Below are 20817 nucleotides of genomic sequence, written 5' to 3' on the forward strand. Positions count from 1 at the left end.
TGAAGCTCCTGCTTCTTTTCCCTTGTCTGAGGTGCTGAGCTTTGAACCCAGGCTTTGGATAGTGTTCCACTGAGCCATATAGCTATTCCTCTTTAACATTCTAGTTCCCAGCTTTCGTCTAGCTGTATTTAAACAAGCCCCACAGAACATTTTACAAGTATCTGCTAGGGCTGGAGAGAGTGCTCACTGGTTACAATCACTGTTCTAGAGCAGTTGGGGTTCCAGCACCCCCGCAATGGTAGCTCACAACTGTTTATAATCTGGTTCCTGTGGATGATCTGAGGCCCTCTTCTGATCTCCATGGGCACTGCATTCACATGGTACACAGACATACATGTAGACAAAACACCCATGCACAAAATTTAAAAAGTTAATTAAGTAAAATTAAAATAAACTTTTAGGAAGAATCTGCTGAAATTCTCTCAAGCTCAAAGAGGTTTTAGAGGGGGACTCATCCAGGATGCTTACATGGGTCCAGTGGGCACAGAGCCAGCAGCAGCTCTTCAGCTCTGCAGGAAGCAGGGCCTGGCAGCCTCCTCCCCCAGGCTCATGTGAGCAGCTCCTTTTCACCCAGGCTCCTCCTCCCCCGTGCTCACCTGAGCGTCTCCTCCTCCCACTCCCCTTCCAGGTACTTCCTGTAGGAGGCACAGAAGATCTCCATGTGCTGTTCCCACTGCACATCCTTGATGAAGTGATTCTGCCCGGAGCCCAGCCCACTGTAGTCCTCTATCTTTGAAAAAATCTCCAAGGGGCTTTTAAATGTGGTACCTGGATTGAAGAGATCCCAGGATTCAATGAAATCCTGTTTCCCTTTGCTGGTTCCTTCAGAAGCCTCACCTCAGAAACCCGCAGTGGATCTGTGAGCCAGGGATCCAGCCCCGGCCACCCTCTCCCTTTAATGCAAAGGCTCAGAGAGTCCAGGCAAAGGGCAAATGTTCTCCCTCTCTGTACCTCCAACCTGGAAACACCCGTGGTGTGCTAAGGCCTGTGCTGCTGTTTCTCCAACAAAGAAAGGCCCCGACCTGGCAATGACCATCACTTCCCGCTATTCCTATGCAGTCTTTGCCCTCCTCTGCATTCTAGAGCTAGGAGTAAAACCCAGGATCTCATGCCCAGCAGGCAATCACTCCTATTAAAATATTCCCAGTCCACTATGCCATCCTGTGCCTGCGTGCATATGTGCATGCGTGTGTGCGGTGTCTGTGTACTTGTTACTATAGGTATGTGTGAGGCCAGAGGTAGATGTCAGCTGTCTTTCCTTGATCACTCTCTACCTTTAGTCTTTGAGACAGGGTCCCTCAGTGGATTAAGCTAGACCGAATGGACGACTAGCTTCAGGGATCCGTCTAGTTGCCCTCACGCCCTCCCAGTTCTGGGGTTATAAGGCACGCACCATCACATAACACTTTTTTTTTTTTTTGGATTTTCGAGACAGGGTTTCTCCGTAGCTTTTTGGTTCCTGTCCTGGAACTAGCTCTTCTAGACCAGGCTGGCCTCAAACTCAGAGATCCGCCTGCCTCTGCCTCCCTAGTGCTGGGATTAAAGGCATGCGCCACCACTGCCCGGCGTCACACAACACTTTTTATGTAGGTTCCGGGGATCTGAACTCAGGTCATCAGGCTTATGCAGGAGACACTTTACCTACTGAACTATATCCCAGACCACTACTGCCATTCTTGGCATTTACAACTCTTATCTATCTAAACTGTCTGTCTGTCTCAAGATGTGATAGAGAATGACCTTGAACTCATGATCCTCCTGCCTCTGCCTATGTAAATGCTAGGATTATAGATTTATCTTTTTTGTTTGTTTGCTGGTTTTGAGACGTGAAACCAGGTTTCTCTGTGTAGCTCTGGCTGTCCTGGAATTCACTCTGTGTAGACCAGGCTGACCTTGAACTCACAGAGATCCCCCCCCCCCCCCCCCCCGCAGTGCTGAGATTAAAGGCCCTGTGCCACCACTGCCCAGATGATTAATCTTTTCTTAATTACTGCAGTTTTATAACAAACCTTTACCATTTTTATAATATATATGTATTTGTTTTATGTGTGTGTTGCCTGCATGTATGTCTGTGCACCACATGCATTCTTGGTGCCCACAGAGGTCAGAAGAGGGGGCCCGATTCCCTGGAACTGGAGTTATTGATGGTTGTAACTGCCGTGTAGCTGATGGGACCCAAACGTGGGTCCCGTATAAGAGCAACAAGTGCTCTTAGCTACTGCTCCATCTCTCCAGCCCTTGTAACAAATCTTGTGAGTTCTATCACTAATTTCTTTTTAAAATTTTTAATGACCTTTTATTTTCCGCGTGTGGTGTTTGGCCTTCATGTCTGTGTTGCGTGTGCATGCCCGGTGTCCATGGAGGGCAGATTCGGTGTCAGGTCCCCTCTGACTGGAATGAGCCACCATGTGGGTGCTACGAAGTGAGCGTGGGTCCTCTGTGAGAACAATACATGTCCTTACTGCCGAGCCACATCCCCAGATTCCACTAATATTATATTTTTAAGTTAATGCTATTCTTTGGCCTTTGCATTTCTCTCTGATTTTTTTTCCAAAATAATTTATTTATTTTTATTTTATGTGTATTGATGTTTTGCCTGCATATATGTCTGTGTGAGGGTGTCAGATACTCTGGAACTAGAGTTACAGACCATCATAAATTCCCAGGCGGGTGCTAGGAATTGAACCCTCGGTCCTCTGGAAGAGCAGCCAGCGCTCTCACCTGCTAAGCCATCTTTCCAACACTTTCTTTTTGATTTTTAACAGCTGCAAAGTATTCCTATGTATAAATTTTAACTAAAATAGATTTTACCTACCAGTCTGCTGTCCTTGTCAATAACGCTATGAAGTCTGCGGGTGTAGGTAAATATTTTTATTGGTATGTCTTTAAGACCATGTGGGTGCCAAGATACTCCATATTCTCCGCTTATAATGGCTCACTGCTTTCCTCTTCTTGGTCAACTCTTACTTAACCTTCTAGACTTTGCTCCAATATCCCTTCATTTGATAAAGCCTTTGTTTATCCCTGGGCAGAGTGAGACATTCCTTTCTGTTTTTACAGTCCTAAATGTTTCTAGTTACTATACTTAAAATACCATACTGTGGCTTCCTTCCACTCTCCCTTGGTAGACCTTCAGCTTCTAGAATGAAGGAGATTTGTCTTTCGGATCTCCGTGCTTGTTTGCAGACATTAAGCAAAAGAGTGATAATGACTTATATACAAGTATGGGAATGAGTTAATTCTTCCTAGCAATCTCTTTGATCTCCTAATTCTGTTTTTTAAAGATTTATTTATTATGTATAGTGTTCTGCTAACATGTATGCCTGCAGCCAGAAGAGGGCACCAGATCTCATTACAGATGGTTGTGAGACACTATGTAATTGCTGGGAATTGAACTCAGGACCTCTGGAAGAGCAGCCAGGGCTCTTATCCTGTGAGCCATCTCTCCAGCTCCAATCTCCTAATTCTACCAACTGAATTCTTGTAATATTTGTGCTTCCTTTTGGTTTTTAGTCCTAAGGCCTCAGAGTTTTAAAAAATTCCTCTTTAGAATTGTGCATTTAATTAATTATTACTGCTAATAAGTAGGAAACAAGAACACGGAGTAGGGCTAGAAAGTAAAACAAAAGGGGAGCCGACAGCAAAAAAAAAAAAAAAAAAAAAGAAAAAAAGAAAAAAAAAACCAAGTGCTACCTCTTACTTACCTGCTATGGGCTTAGGTGGTTTAATCTTCATTACACAAACTGGAGGACTCAACTTAATGTCAGTTTTAAAACAAATGTTTAAGTCCTAAAATAAGGCAAAGGCACAATAAACTAACAAAGGAGATTATATGGAATCATTAAAATAACCATTCTTAAGGATGCCAAGAAAAAGAGAAAAATGAGCAGGACAAGTAGAAATGAAAAAGAAAGAAATGGAAAACTCAAACTTGCCAATAACAACATTAAATGTAAATGCTCTAAATACTATACTTAGGAAGCAGATACATCAGTTCTGACTGCTAGGTGGAATTCACTCATTCTTATATCCCTGTGTTATCACCAATATTTACTGAATATGCATAATGCACCAAGCACAAAAATAAGAAAGACACATTAATGAAAATACAAATTTCAACCATATGATGTCAAAAACAAACTCCATTTAAGCCAGCACTTGGAAGGCTGAGACAGTAGGATTATGAGTTTGAGGCCATCCTGGGCTACAGGGCAAATTTAAAATCAGCTTTAGCTACACAGAGAGATGCTGTATCAAATAGACAGACAGAGAGAGAGAAAGAGAGAGACAGAGAGACAGAGAGAGACCCTACTTCAATTCTCAGTTTAAATATAAATAAACATATTAAAAATAAAACTATTAAAACTGGTGGTATATATTAACTCGAAATAATTAAAGGAAAGCTGGGGTGGCCGATACTAATGTCTGACTTGGGTTTCAATCAGAACAGACTACTCAGAGCCAAAGAGTACATGAGTAAAGTTAAAATGTTAGTTTGTCAGAGAACATAGCTCCTCAAACTGTTCTGCGTCTAATAACAGGGTTTCAAAATACACAAACAAAAACCTCACAGAAGGGAGAAAACAAAAACAGCCATAGAGATGCCACTTCCAAAGGATGGTAGGATGAAGCACCCAGACATGGGAGTGAAATATAGCATGGATGTAGGAAGAAAAGCAAGAAGGATGCAGAGAATTTGAATCATTTGTTCAAAACAAACAGAATTTACCATCTTTTCAAATGCATTTAACAATATTTGGGGCATAAAACAAATCTTAATAGACTTGAAAGGTGTCACACTGCAAAAAATCCAGTAAAATATTAGCACACTAAAACCAGCAAGCTGTGAAGAGTCAGTCTTGACGATAGAATGGCACAGGACTGGGGAGCTAGTTCAGTGATAAGGTGTTTACCTGGATTGTATGAGGGCTTTGTCTTGGTCCCAAGTTCTGGGGAAAAAAAAAAACCACAAATAATTCAGTAATGTTATGATCAAGAAAAAGAAATAGACAAAAGAAAAAACCACAAAGGAAACATTTATATACATATCTTTGTTGTTGTTGTTGGTGGTGGTGGTGGGATGTATGCATTTTGAGACAGGGTCTTACGATTTAGCTCTGGCTGTCCTGGAACTCACTATGTAGACCAGGCTGGACTCGAACTCACATAGATCGGCCTGCCCCTGCCTCCTGAGTGCTGAGATTAAAGGTGTACATTACACCCAGCTTCACACACATATCTTTATGAAATAGAATGCTTATATAAAATGAATTATCACTGAAACTGACTCAAAACATTGAAAAAATAATGGACTGAACAGAAGTTGAAAACAATAAAATTCTTTGCTGTTAAGTAAGACCTCACGACTTTCACCTAAGAGGAAGATATACAGCTTACCTTACAAGGAAGGCTAGCACATAGTGACACTGGAAGCTGAACAGAAAACTATCCAGACAAATTCACACAGAAACAAGAAGTCAGCCTCATGTCTCATATTTAAACTTGAAAATACCTGTGAACCTAGGATTATCGTGTGTGCGCATGTGTATGTGTGCGAGTGTCTGTGTAGATCACCCAAACAGAGCACACTACCGAACAGGACAGCACAGGCTATGTAGCCAGCTTACGCTGGGTAGGTGTTTTTATTTATTTATTTTTGTTTGTTTTTATCAATTTGTGTGCTAGGAGTCATTTGGGAAGAGAGACCTTCAGCTAGAAAATACCTCCATCTAGGCAGCACAATCCCTGACTTCAAACTCTACTACAGAGCTACAGTACTGAAAACAGCCTGGTATTGGCATAGAACAGGCAGGAGGACCAGTGGAACTGAATAGAAGACCCGGATATCAATCCACACATCTTTGAACATCTGATCTTTGATAAAGAAGCAAAAAATACCAAATGGAAAAAAAAGCATAGGGGGCTGGAGAGATGGCTCAGTGGTTAAGAGCATTGCCTGTTCTTCCAAAGGTCCTGAGTTCAATTCCCGGCAACCACATGGTGGCTCACAAGCATCTGTAATGAGGTCTGGTGCCCTCTTCTGGCCTGCAGACACACAGACAGAATATTGTATACATAATAAATAAATATTTAAAAAAAAAGAAAAGAAAAAAAGCATATTTAACAAGTGGTGCTGGCATAACTGGATATCAACATGTAGAAAAGTGAAAATAGACCCATATCAATCACCATGCACAAAACAAACTCTTAGCAAGCTGAGGCTGGAGGGACAGACACAGGCTGAATTTGACACAGGCTAATTTACTGCCTCTCTTCAACATTTTTAGTAGAGACCCTGGAAAGCCTAAGAGAGCAAGAACAAGAAACGGAAAAGGTTGTCAGGACTTGTAGCTATGGTTATGTCTACAAGACACAAAGTTATTAGACAGCAAGCAAGTCATGAGAAGAGATATAAACGCTCAGTAAAGAGACCGGCAGGGCCAGGATGGGAGGAAGAGAACAAGGCACTCACAGCCCAGCGGGGCTGGAGGGACTCACAGAGGCCTTTGTTCTGATGTGTGAACTCTGCACCTAAGAGTCTCTCCCTTTTATTAGATCGATTTTTGAGGTCGTGTGTTTGTGTGGAGGAGTGTGCATTAAGTGTAGGTGCCTGAAGAGGCCAAAAGAGGAATTCAAATCCCCTGGAGCTGGAGTTACAGACAGTTGTAAGCTCCAGCTGTAGGTGCTAAGAACCAAACTCACTTTCTGCAAGGGCAACAAGAGCTCTTAATCACCGAGACATCCCTCCATTTCTCCAGCCACCCTTCATTTTTTCTGAGAGTATCTCTTTAAATTCTGCACCTTCATTTAAGCAACATACAAAAATCAGTAAGTTCATATGAACCAATGTGGTAGAGACTTGTCTTTTTTGAGACAGAGTCCTGTTTTGTAGCCCTGGTGTCTATCCTGGAACTCACTACGTAGACTAGGCCGACCTTGAATTTTCAGAAATCTGCCTGCCTCTGCTTCTTGAGTGTTGGGGTTAAAATTGTGCTCCACTGGGTGCATGCCTTTAATCCCAGCACTCAGGAGGCAGAGGCAGGCGGATCTCTGTGAGTTGGAGGCCAGCCTGGTCTACAGAGCAAGTTCCAGGGCTGGTTCCGTAGCTATGAGAAACCCTGTCTCGAAAAACCAAAACCAACCAACCAACCAAATAAATAAATAAATAAATAGTGTTGTGCACCACCATGTCTGACTTCTTGTCTTTTTTTTTTTTTTCTTCTCCTCCCCAGCCCTGAACACTTCTCTCTGGAGGAGCCTCAACCATTGCTTACGTCTTGAAAAATGTTTCTTCTCTGAGAGAGAATTTCATGTACCTCACAGGCTGGCCTCATAATTGTGCCATAGTCAAGGAAGACTGAGAACTCTTGATCCTCCTGGATGGACCTCCCAAGTGCTGCAGGAGCCTAAGCCCCCATGCTGTCGGCTAGTGAGCTAACTTTCCCAAGAGTGATGTTGCCACGTGTTGTTTATGTAGCTTGAGACTAAGTGTAATTTGAAGGGTGGAAGGAAGAGCTCTCACGAGGGACCCCATTTCAGATGTTTGTGGGTCCTCTGCTAAACCTTAAGAAAGGGTATGCTCCATGTACCCCAGCACCATCTCCCATAGCATCACAAGATGAAAATGAACCCCACAGCTCACTGCCTTGGTGGACCACACTGTCACAGTGGCAGGGGCAAACCCAGGTTCCATGGGGTCCTCTTTAAGGCAAAGAACAAAATCAGGACATGGTAGTGTGTGTCTGGAATCCCAACACTGGGAGGCAGTGAAAAACTGATAGTTCAAGAACCAGTGTGGGTTACATGGACACCCAGCCTCAAAAACAAATACCCATAAAGTTACCAACCCAGAACGCCCACAGCCATTCTAACCCACTCCACACGAGGGAGATCACAGCATAGGGAAATTAGAGTCTCAAGTAATGGTGATGAACAATACTTTGGGGGCTTGTCAGTGCTGGGGCTGGGGCTGAGCTCCCAGAGCTTCAGACAAACCTGCCTCAGGTCACATGGTTTGAGGCTGTCTTCAGTGGTTGTTAAGATTTGCGATTAAGACCCAAAGATGCTGGGAGCAGGGCCCCAGCAGGACATGTTAGCAGTACACTTGATAGAGGATGTACTTTTCACTTACGGGCACGACCCCCTCTTCAAATGTAACTTAGGTCTCTCTGAAGACTTTAAGGGTCCTTACCATTTCCACACACTCTATAGCGGCAGGCTCAGGAGTGCTCTGAGGAAGGAAAGGAGAAACGGAAACAAATTCACAATAGGTTTGATGTGTGTTCCTGACTCCCTGCTATCTTCAGAGATATTCTTTCTCCCCTGGTCCCATTTTTTCTTTTAAGAAGTGAATTCACAAGCTGCGTATGGTGGCGCACACCTTTTAATCCCAGCACTCAGGAGGCAGAGGCAGGCAGGTCTCTGTGAGTTCAAGGCTAAACTGATCTACAGAGTAAGTTCTAGGACAACCTGGGCTGTTACACAGAGAAACCCTATCTGAAAAAACCAAACAACAAACAGTAACAACAAAAACAAGTGAATTCATGGCGTACACATGGAGGTTCAATATCTGGGCAGTCCCCTAGCCTATAGGGTTTCAAGACATGACCTTTAAGGCTGGAGAAAGATGAAGTACTTAGAGACTATAGGTGTGGGATGAGTGGATCCGTTAGGACACTATTATAAAAATGAATGTGGGAGAAACTTGCGATGAGTATTTCTTTAATTTTTTATTATTTTATGTGATATATATTTTATTATATTGTAATTAATTTTTGATAAACTAAATTAAAATTTAATATTGAATTAAATAGTTCAATTTAAAATTTTAATATTTAAAGAAATAATTTAGTTTAATAATTAATTGACTTTTATGTATTTGTGAGAAGGAGCCTTGTGTGTGCCGTGGCTGGGCTGTGGGAATCAGAGAATGACCTGTGGGAGTCAGTTCTCTGCTGCCATGTGGGTCTCAGGGGTCAGACGCAGGCTGTCGACTTGTCAGTGTGTTCCTTTACCCACCAAACCATCTTCAGGGCCGTCCTTTTCTTTTTTAAATTGACACATGTATAGAGCACCATGGGATGTTTCTGCACATGGCTATATTGTGTTGTGTTCCTTTTACTTTTCTTTTTTCTTCCAAGACAGGGTCTTACTATGTAGCGCTGGCTGTCCTGGAACTCACTATGTAGATCAGGCTGGCCTTGAACTCACATCTACCCACCTGCTTCTGCCTCCAGAGAGCTAGGGTGAAAGGAGTGAGCCATTATGCCCAGCAGCCTCTGTTGTGTTCCTAAAGTGAACATTTCTGATTTGGGAGATACAGCGATGATGATAACAGTTTATATTTAAGTAACTCCAAATATAATTTACAGTAAAAGATCTACTAGCTGGGTGGTGGTGGCACACACCTTTAAATCCAGCACTCACGAGGCAGAGACAGGCAGATCTCTGTGAGTTCAAGGCCAGCCTGGTCTATAAGAGCTAGTTCCAGGACAGGCTCCAAAGCTACAGAGATACAGTACTGTCTCGAAAAACAAAACAAAACAAAACAAAAAAACAACAAAAGAAAAGATCGACTACTGTTACATGCTGGTTGATTCTCAGTACAAAAAAAAAAAAAAGTGAATAGCCAGGCAGTGGAGGCAGATACCTTTAATTCCAGCACTCAGGATCTCTGAGTTCTAGGCCAGCCTGGTCTATAAAGAGAGTTCCATGACAGCCAGCGCTATACAGAAAAACCAAAAACTTGTCTTAAAAAACAAAAATCAATCAATAATCAATCAAAAAAATTTAAAAAGCCAGGCAGTGGTGACACACACCTCTAATTCTAGCATTTGGGAGGCAGAAGCGGGCAGATCTCTGATCTCCAGAGTGAATTCCAGGACAGCCAGGACTATACAGAGAAACCTTGTCTGTATTACTACACTCTGAGAGACCCTGAGTGGACCACAAAACCTTCAAGGATCACTTCAGACCAGGAGAGGGAAAGTTATCTGTGGGGCAGGAATCAGAACAACCCCCCATCCCCTGCGAAAAAATTGCCTGTGTGCTGTCTCAGGGGTAGCAAGTCCAAGTCAAGAGAGACCCTGAAACTCGGGTTCCTCAAGATACCTCTATTAACAAATATTCTATCTAAAGTAAATCAGTTCTGGAGACAGTCACTGTTCCTGGTGTCATCTGTCAAGCCTTCAGTGGCCTTGCTATTTCCACGGAGGATTTGGGGTAGATTTGGGCTAAGGGCGGAGAGAAAAGCAGTGATTGAAAAAGCTGTTTCCTACCAGTTGCAGCTGCTTGGTTTTTTTCTTTGGATTTTGAGCAGACTGTGGGTGCTCCATTTCCTTTATCCAAGTCTCCTTGGGCAATTTATACACTTCCAGCCAAACATCCCCAGCTCCTGCATTGGGAAACCAACCAAGCAAGCGTTAAGTAACTGCTAGCAGGCGAGTTTCAGCTGAAGAAGGTGTGTTTTCTCGGAAGTGCTGGCCTGCAGAGCCAGAACCTTTGCAGCAGGCACCCATGGAAGAGAGGCTTGCACCAACTGAAGCACTGGCTATGGCCAGCCGTCACTAACTGAGCAACGTTTGCATGGAGAGCTGACCCCTTACACCATGGCTATCTAAAGGAATTGGGGGCTTCTCCCACAACACTGACACACTGCATTTTTAATCAAACTGTCTTCTTTGCCAAGTCCCCCAATTTCTGTGCCGCAAACAGTCAGTTCTACTGACAGTCTGCCCTAGAGTTGACATTGCCACCTAGGGAAGGAAGGTGGCACATCTGAGCACAGTAAGAGAGTCTTGGAGCAATGGAAAGGTTGGAATTCTTCTAGCCAACCTTTGAGTTGATGATCTATAGACAGCTATTGGGCCTTCTCCCAGTGCAAGGCCCAGTTGGGAGAGGTTGCTCTCCCACGAACTGGGGTCCTGCCTCAATGTGCTATTAAGAATACAGTCATCTGGACGTTTTAACATCACACTTCCGGTTTCCTATTATTCTAAGCTGCCCACTTTGTGGTACTTTGTTGTGACAGCCCAAGAACATGACTGCATGTATGTTTGTACATCGTGTATGTGCCTGGTGCCTGCAGGGCCAAAAGAGGGTGCCAGATCCTCTGGAACTAGTGTTACATATGGTTGTTTGCTGCCATATCAATACTGGGAATCCAACTTGGGTCCTCTGGAAGAGGATCCAGTGCTTTTAACTGCTGAGCCATCTCTTAGGCTCCTACCATGTCCTAAATTTTCTAAAATCTCAAATCTCTATCTTCCTCAAGCATTTAGCATTTGAGGGCCCGTAGGGGACAAAAAAAGTATAAATTCAGACTCATATAAAATATGTTCAAATATTTAAAAGCTGAAAATCAAACTACCAAACATTTGAATAAAATAAGTTCTGTTGACACAGGCATAACTGCAGCCGGCAAGATGGGCTGCAGGGGCTAAGACTGGCAGGTAATCAGATATCTTAATTCTTCTCAAAGTTTTACCTGCCAGATCTCTGAGTTTGAGGCCAGCCTGGTCTACAAAGTGAATTGCAGGACAGCCAAAGCTACACAGAGAAACCCTGCCTCAAAATACAAAAAACAAAACAAAAAAGTTTACCCACCAATCTTAGCACCCTCTACACACGTTACAGTTGTGTAGCTTGGTGTTCTTGTGGGACTCCTAACAGCGGGAACGGGGCTGTTTCTGATTCTTTTGCCTGCTTTTGGGACCCCCTTCATCCTACTGTATTGCCTTGTCAAGCCTTAATATGAGGGGAGGTGCCTTGTCCTTATTGAACTTGGTATACTTGTTTGGTTACATCCCTGGGAAGCCTGCCCTTTTCTGAAGAGAAATGGAGGAGGAGTGGATCTAGGGGAGAGAAGAGACCGCGAGGAAAGGAAACTGGTCAGGATGTAATATATGAGAGAAGATTAAAAAAAAAAAAAAAAGGAAAGAAACAAGACAAAAAAAGATATCTGTATCTTCTCAAAATTGCTCCCCACAATATCTAATTATTACAACAGTGGTTTCAACATAAGACCACATGATCTTTGGTACTCCTGCCTAGAGAGACACCTACATCACCTTCCTCTGCATGCTGTCTGGACTTTAGAAATTTGCTCCTTGAAGAGGATAAAAAGGAAAACAGTGAGCTAGGTAGACCTAGAGTGACAGCTACTCTGGAGGGTGAGGCAGGAGGATTGCTTTGCTTTGCTTGTGCACAGGATTTTGGAGCCAGTCTGGAGGAACCTGTGACCTAGGCTAATATGAGCAAAAGCAAGTCAGCTGGGACCCTACAGTTCCTGAGACAGTGTGCTAGCTTCCCCTAAATCCCAGCCTTGGCTGGGCCATGAGAAAAAAGGTAGACACCCTGAAGTGAAGGGCACCCCACTTGCTACTTGGTTGATTCTCCTGGAAAATGTCAAGATAATGGAAACCAGGCAATGACCAAGAAGCTGTCACAGGAGGACACTAGGAGGACATATGACTCCATGCGATATTGTATCCTTGCCTAAAGCAAGGAGAAAAAAATAACAAGAAAAAAAAGCTGAAGCGATGGGAAACCTGGTCAGTAGGGGCTAGTCAGTGATCTAGTACTACTGTTACTGGCTTTGTGTCCACACTCATGCCATAGGGTAAATGGTGGCTAGTGAAGAATATGGAGGAACTATGTTTGGCTTTGCTACTGTTCTGGTTTTATTTAAGGCTTTATTTATTCCCTGTGTATGAGTGTTTCATCTCCAGGTATGTCTGTACACCACCTGTGTGCAGTGCCCAAGAGAGGGTGTCAGATCTCCTGAAACTGGAGTTATAGACGGTTGTAAGCTGTCATGGGGAGGCTGGGAATCAAGCCCTGGGCCTCTGGAAGAGCAGCCAGTGCTCTCAACTGATGAGCCATCTCTCTAGCCCTTGCTATTTTTTTTTAAATTGAAAGTTATTTATTTTGTTTGTTTGTTTTTTTGAGTCAGGGTCTCACTATGTAGCCTTACACGCATGATCCTTCTACCTGAGCCTCCCTGGTGCCACCACACATATCTAAATCTAGAATTAGTCCTAAATAAAAGGGAGAGACACAGATCGGAACTTCCCTCGCAGCTTTTGGGTGAGCTTGCCTTGGAAGAGGAATGCAGCGTAGTCCCCAGTCTGAGAGAGCTCTGTCTTTACACAGCTGCTTTGCTTGCTGGCATCATCCTGAAAAGAAGAGATGCCGACAGAGTGAGGGCCAGCTGCTACAGGAGAGGAGCATATGGCAGGGGTTCCTGTGGGGCACACCGGGACAGGGGTCCTCCCGAAGCCTGCCATGGTGCGGTGCTGCCCATCATTTTGCATTCCCCATCTCTGCCCAGGAACGGGACAAGACAGCATGTGAAGAAATGGGACTTGCTGTAGACACTGTTCCTCATGGGTCATGGATGCCATCTGATGTGGTTTCCAAACCCTAAAGTCAATTATTCAGTTTAGTCAAGGTGAGATCTCTACGATACTGAACACTGGTGCTTGTTGGACAAACCTCAAGCTGGAATAGAGCAGAAGCTGGGGGTAGCCTTAGAATAAAGCTCCTCCAATCTAGGGTATGCTACCTTGGAGGAGCTTGAGAGCTACTAATAAAATAAGGCAGCTAGACAAGTTTTATTGGTGAGCTCCTTAATTTGTTTAAAGAGTAAACAATTTTTATTTATGTATCTCAATCTATCAACCTACAGCAGAGATTTTGCAAACCTACAAAATGAGGTGGCATGACCAGCCCCCATGTGGCTATCATGATGCTCCACTGTACCCATACCAGGCTCCATTGGGCTACAGCGTAGCTCCACTGTGACATAAAAATGTGCAATCGTGACATCATAATACAGCACTGTTACCTCAAAATGCTGACTTGTGCCAACACAATGCTTCATGACGACATTACAATGATGCATTGTGACATCTCAACTCTCCATTCTGCAATCTTAATGCCGTTTGTGATGTCACAGTGCTCCAGTGTAGACATAATATTGTACTGTGCCACCACAATGCTGAATTGTGATGAGATAATGTTCTATTGTGTCATTAGAATGTTTCATTGAGACATCACAGACCTAAATTGTGTAATCAGAATGCTGCACTGCGGCATTATGTCCCATTGTGTGATGACAATATTGCTTTGTGTTATAATGATCTACCATACAACACAAGTTTGCATTTAGACATAATAATTCTGCATTGTGCCATTACAATATTCAATTTTGTCACCACACTGCTGCATTGTGATGTTATAATCTCCACTGTGACATCACATTGCATCCCAACTGATGTCACATTACTTAACCATGCTGTCACAATGTTGCACTGGACAATTTGTGATGTAAGGTACATTAAAATGCTTTCTTGAACCATCAAAATGATGCATTGTGACATCACTATCTTGTACTGTAACATCACAAAGATGCATTGTGACATCACTGTCCTGCACTGTAATATCACAAAGATGCATTGTGACATCACTGTCCTGCACTGTAATATCACAATGATCCATTGTGACATCACTATCCATGACTGTAACATCACAATGGTGCATTGTGACATCACTATCCATGACTGTAACATCACAATGGTGCATTGTGACATCACTATCCATCACTGTAACATCACAATGGTGCATTGTGACATCACCCTCATGACTGCAACATCACAAAGATGCATTGTGACATCACTGTCCAGCACTGTAAGATCACAATGATCCATTGTGACATCACTGTCCTGCACTGTAACATCACAATGACCCATTGTGACATCACTGTCCTGCACTGTAACATCACAATGATGCACTGTGACATCACTGTCCTGCACTACAACAATATTATGTTGTGAGTCCACAAAGCTCCACCATGCCACTGGAATGCCCATTGTAGCATTACACTCCACTGTGACAATTTCCATTGTGTCATTATGATGTTGCATTGTGGCGTCACAATTTTAGTTGTATTTATTACCGTCCAAATCCAAGAAATTGCTAATCTTTATTTAAGTTCCCCTAATGAATTCCTAAATGAAAGCTAATTACTAGTCGGTTTTTCAGTTTCCTCAGTGAGGATATTAATATCTTTCACAATTGCTATGTTCAGATAACAATCAAAAGAAAGCCCATCAGGCACTGTGGTGCACACCTTTAATCCAGAGGCACGCTGATCTCTACAAGTTCAAAGCTGACCTGGTCTACATAACACATTCTAGACCAGGCAGGGCGACATAGGGAGACAGTCTTTCAAAACACAAAAACAACCAACAAAAACTCCAAAGTCCATGGGTCTGGAAAGACGGTTTAGCTGGCAAAGGGTTTGCCATGCAAGCATGAAGACCCGAGTTTGGATCCCTAGCATTCGTGTAAAATCTGGATATAAATTGTCAAAACATAAAGTTGATGATGATGACGATGAGTTGAGGGAGGCAGTGTGTGCCTCTAATCCCTGTGCTGGGGAGGCGGAGAAAACCCTGAGCTTGCTTCTCCAGGTGGTCAAATCGGTGAGCTACACACAGAGTTAGTGAGAGCCTGTGCCAAACTAAGGTGGAGAGTGGTTGAGGAAGACACCAGAAGTTGTCCTCTGGCCTCCACATGGGTGCATGCCCATCTGCACATACATGTACACACATATGAACACACACAAGTCAAACTTCACTCTAAAACCTGCAATTACTATAGTTTTGAGAACTTATTAATGAAAAAATACTGAGACGTATAGTTCTTTCTGAAAGTCACAGTGAAGATACCAACTCCTGAAAGTCATCTTCTGACCTCCACATGTGTGCAGTGACTCTGCTCTCTCTCTCTCTGTCTCTCTCTCTCTGTCTCTCTCTCTCTGTCTCTCTCTCTGTCTCTCTCTCTCTCTCACACACACACACACGTGTACACACACAAAATCAACTTCTGCTATTTTCCATTCCATGATATTTGTATATGTACATATATGTACATATATGTATATATATATTAATGTGTGTATCTGTAAGAGTATGGGCCATATGTGGTGTGGGTGCCCAAGGAGGCTAGAAGAAGGTGTCATATCCCTGTGCTGGCATTTCAGGGTGGCCTGATGTAGGGACGGGGAAGAGCAGCAGGCACTCTCGCTGGCTAAGCCACTTCTCCAGCTCCTGCATTTGCATCCTTCAACTCCTGCTGTGCCCGGGGCATTTTTATGGCCCAGTTCTAAGGTTCTCTGGAAGTTGATGACACAGTCTCACATCCCTTAGTAAGATCATATCTGTCCCCAGACAAAACTTCCATCCCATCTCCCTGACTGTTGTGAGTCTCCAAGAGCTTCACAGAGCCTAGCAAGCATCACCTGACTGCTCAGTTACCATAGCAGCCGGTATTTCCCAGACAAGAATCCATGGCGGTTGTAGACTAGAGTTTCAGCGGAGTCTTTCTTGGCATGGGATTCATTTCCTTGCTCCTCCAAAGATTCTGCTCCCTTTTTTGCTTCTCCGTCCTTGAGCAGTTCTGGGTTAGTCACTGCCATTTCTACACTGTACTCTGGAGAAGTCCCCATCTTACTGCCTGACCAGAAAGCCAGCTAAAAGAAAGGCTTTAAAAAAAAATCTAGGATAGACAGTTATTATTAAAAGTAATTTAAAAATTTCTAGAGGTTGCAACACCCATAGGTTTGAGATTTTCCTGCCCCACGATGGAGGTGTTTGCAACAACCATCTGGGAAAGAAAGTTCATCTCAAGTACAACCCCGATGCCATCTGGGACCGGAGGAAACTGGTAGCAGCCCACACTGGCATCCATTGGAATAAGATCGGTCTTTAAAAGTGAAACACAATTTTTAAGGACCATATGTCTCAGGAGATCATAAAATCCATGATGGAATAAAGCAGGCGCTTTATTACCGAAAGAGGGGGATTTGTTTCCCTTGCCCTGCCTTGCCTTCCTCTCCCACCTTCACTTGACAACTATTATGGATGCCCATTTTAAACAAGCCACATGAATTAAAAACTTAAATGCAGGGGAAAAAAGCAATTTTAAAATTGTGTGTGTGTGTCACAGTGAGAACTGAAGTCAGAACTCAACTTTTGGGAGCCTGTTCTCATCTTCCACCACGTACGTCCTAAGAACGCAGGTCATCGGGCATCAGGCTCTGCAGCAAGCACCTTACCCCTGAGCCATCTTGGTCCCATTTGGTTTTAGTATAGTTTGATTTGCTGCAGCTTCATACATCCTGGATACAAGCCTTTATCAGTGTGTGCTTTGCGTTACCTACTTGATGTTCCCCAGCCAAAGGTGAAAGAACAGGGACTCACCATTTCATTGATGGCTTTGATGAGAAGAAGACTGTCTTTATACAAGTAAAACAATCTCACAATGCCTGAAACAGGAACATAGAGACTGTGAGCCCAGGGAGCCAGGCGGGGTCAGGGCAGTCTCTGCCTCTAAGCTCACTGCCCCATGCGGCCTATGCTGCTCTGACCCCCAGCAGTCCCCACCTCACCTTGAGATCCTCAGTCTTCTTTCCCTCCCAGACCCCTCCTGCCTAGCTAGTGTTACCCACATTTCCTGGAGGTCTTCTGCTGGGTTCATAAGTTCCTTTGTCAGAAAGGATTATCCCTCACCGGTCCATGAACGTTAACCCCCTAGGCTCCTTGTGCAATTAAAGCTGTTGAGTTCAGGATGCAATTGTCACCTACAGTGACTTCTTACCTCCCTCCCTCCCTTTTTATTTATTTTTCTTTTCTTTCTATCTTTTTTTTTCTTCTTACGTTTATTTAGGAAGTTACTCATAACCTTCCTTTGCACCCATGATACAAACTGATCACATAGAGGTGTTTGGCCCACTGTGGGTGAATCTAATCCATCCTAATAAAGATTCATGAGACAGGTATTCTGTGACACTGTACAAGGGTCCCCAAGGCAGTCTGCCTTCAGATTCATCAAAAGAAGATAACAGACATGAAACTATCTGTATAAGGGATCATAATGAATACGGCTTTTCCTTTATCCCAAAGGCCCCTGTGTCCTGCCCAGATGTCCTGCAGGTATCTCAACTCTGTGGGTGTTCAGATGGACTTCTTCAATTCACATGCCCCGAACATCTTATTCTCCTATCATTCTTACTAAGCCCATCCAGGTATCCAACGCAGGAAGGAATCTTCACTGCCCGTGCTGCCCAGCACACTTCCTTTACCACAAATAGGTTTATCGTTAAGTCTTTTTGGTAGGAAGGGTAACTGGGACAGGCTCTCATGTAATTCAGGATGGTCTCAGAGAAAACCTGTGCAGTGGAGGATGACCTTGAACTCCCGATCCTCTTGCTTCTTCTGCCGTGCGTGCGAGTGCCAGGTTGCAGGTATGAGCGGCTACTCATCACCACGTCTATTGTATTCCCCTTTCCATTTTAAGAAATTTAAATTTTGCTAGAAGGTGGTGGCACACGCCTTTAATCCCAGCACTCAGGAGGCAGAGGCAGGCGGATCTCTGTGAGTTCGAGGCCAGCCTGGTCTAGAAGAGCTAGTTCCAGGATGGAACCAAAAAAAAAAAAAAAAAAAAAAAAAGTTACGGAGAAACCCTGTCTCAAAAATAAAAAAAAAAAAAAGAAATTTAAATTTTTATCACAACTTATTTATTATGAGAGGGGGCACTCATGCCACACAGGCTTGTGGCAATCAGAGGACAACTTGCAGGAGCCAGGCCCCTTCTACCAGGTGAGTCCTAGGGCCCAAAGTGCAGCATGATGGCGAGGCAATCCTACCAGCCCTCTCATTTCATTTTTAAATTTTTTGTTTGGAGCTAATTTTATTCTTAGAGGAAAGGGGCAAAACCAGAACCGACACTCCCTTGTATCTTCCATGTCATTTCAGCTAAATCCACAGCTTGGACCATCACAGAACAATTTTTCCTTTATTGACCCGTCATTGCTCAGACCTTCAAATTTCTTCAGATTTTCTCTCTTAAATGAAAACATCAGTCCTTCCCATAAGTCCCCCCTCACTCCACTTACTCTCTCTCTCTGTCTCTGTATCTCTCTCTCTTTCTCTCTCCACCCATACTTGAAAAAGAAATTAAACTGAATACCAGTCTACAAGTACTTATAAATTAATCTAAAAAGAAGAAAAACAAATACCTATTTCATCCACAGGAACAATAAGTACTTCGTTGCCTAGATCCGTGGCCCAGATGGAAACAACATCAACCTTAAACTTCTCCCAAACATACATTCTTTTGAAATTGTGCAGATTATAGATGGAGAATCCTTTGACTCCTCCAACAAACAGATAGTCTTGTGAAACAGCCATGCCGCCAGGCCTTTTGCTGAGCTGGGGAAGCACAGACACAAAAGGACCAAACTGAGTCTTTCCAGCTGTCGATGCCATCGCACAATCTGAGCTAACTTTTCAAAGAAGGCTCGTTGTAGGCACAGCATCGCCAAACGCGTGCCTGTTGAAAATGCTTGCCATAAGCATTTCCCTTTGGGGGGGCAGTAGCCAGGGAAAACAAAAGTTGAGACTAGATAGATATTCTGAACATAAGCACACCTACAGGTCCTCTGCTGTATTAAATCTAGTATCCTGTGGGAAGAACAACAGCTGAGCCACTGACAGGCCGCAACTGCCAAGCATGGAGGGGGCCTGATACATTAATGAAGCTTTTCAGTGTCAATAACACAGCACAAAGGGCCTTGGTGCAGTCAGCTAACCATAACACCCCACTGCCCGCAGGCAACTGCCAGCTTTTTTTCTTTTACCAAAAGCAACATGCCTACTATCTCTCAAAAATGCACATGTGCTGTTCATAGAGCTGTTTCCTCCCTTTCCTGAATCAGGCATTTCCATTAACATTGAAATGAAAACCAGGCACCCTCGTTCATACCTGGATCTCTGTGACTGGAGGGTAAACAGTGGGCTGGATGCGGTTTTTCTCAGTTTCCCGGACAGCTTCTCTCTCTTGGATAATTTCCCACGAGTGGTCAAACAGCTGGTTCACTAGCTTGTTGATCATTCGGTAAGGCTGAGGCAGGGAGTCCAGCTCTTGATCCACGTCCCTGAAGACAAAATTCTTTTCATCATCCTTAGGCCAGTCTGCCTCTGTTGGAGAGGGAATCTCCAGTGGTCCCTTGGCAAACACAGACAGCCTGACTTTCTGAGCCTGACTTCCTTTGGAGGATGACATCTCAACAGGTGGCAGTGAGAGCTTCTGGGAACTCCAAGCTGAGAAGCAAAGTGAGAAGAGAGACTTTGAGAAGAAGGTAAATAAGAAGCCAGGATGTCTCAAACAACTTCCTTATGTATCATAGGATTGCTACCACATTCCCAGGATATGGTCTTCATAGTCACGTGGGCATCGGAAGGGATAGGTACTTCCAGACTAACCCATCATGATGTGCACTGTTGTGGAAGAATTCGTCATTCTGTTGTCTTTCTTCCCCTCCTGATAGAAGTAGCTATCTTGTGTTCCAAACTGAACTTACAGCCAATACCTTTCCCTGGTTGTCTGCCTTTGCAGATGGCTCTGGTTAAGCCACTGAGTCTCCCTCTTTCTCTTTCCTCAGGACCAGTCAGATGCAGCTTAACACTTCCAATCTTGGTGGTGTAATGTGTTCCCTCATCAGGAGCTTTGTGGGTCCCGTGCCCCGTGTCCTGCATCTGTGAACTTCTTCAAGAGTCTACAGAACTATCTCGGGCACGGAAAGACTACTGACTAAAAAACCTGCAAAATCAGAATAATTAGATATTTCTAAAGTAGTTATAACTTAGCATCTCTTCTCTATATTTCTGTATGAAGTAGAAGACTACGGGAAGGGAAAAAATAATCTGTATTTCAAAAGCTTAAAAGTTGTGTACAATTTTGTGTAAAAGATTT

The 20817-nt window shown here is 43.6% G+C and overlaps 1 protein-coding gene across 2 annotated transcripts in view; it reads right to left on the minus strand.

Annotated features, from left to right (window-relative positions):
* Window positions 1-20817, minus strand: part of Wdr93 (WD repeat domain 93) — a 36573-nt gene that overhangs the window by 12591 nt on the left and 3165 nt on the right. The window contains exons 2-10 of one of the 2 annotated variants that reach the window (XM_057756400.1): window positions 19828-20165; window positions 19082-19274; window positions 17265-17329; window positions 13097-13175; window positions 10278-10393; window positions 8192-8230; window positions 4914-4949; window positions 3705-3789; window positions 597-768 (exon numbers count right to left, since the gene is read on the minus strand). In XM_057756400.1, the coding sequence (XP_057612383.1) occupies window positions 597-768; window positions 3705-3789; window positions 4914-4949; window positions 8192-8230; window positions 10278-10393; window positions 13097-13175; window positions 17265-17329; window positions 19082-19274; window positions 19828-20127 (1085 nt within the window). In that variant the 5' untranslated portion in view covers window positions 20128-20165. The remainder of the gene's footprint in view (window positions 1-596; window positions 769-3704; window positions 3790-4913; window positions 4950-8191; window positions 8231-10277; window positions 10394-13096; window positions 13176-17264; window positions 17330-19081; window positions 19275-19827; window positions 20166-20817) is intronic. The other variant, XM_057756401.1, reaches the window with a different exon arrangement.

The sequence above is a fragment of the Chionomys nivalis genome, chromosome 23 (assembly GCF_950005125.1).
Source record: "Chionomys nivalis chromosome 23, mChiNiv1.1, whole genome shotgun sequence".
NCBI lineage: Eukaryota > Metazoa > Chordata > Mammalia > Rodentia > Cricetidae > Chionomys > Chionomys nivalis.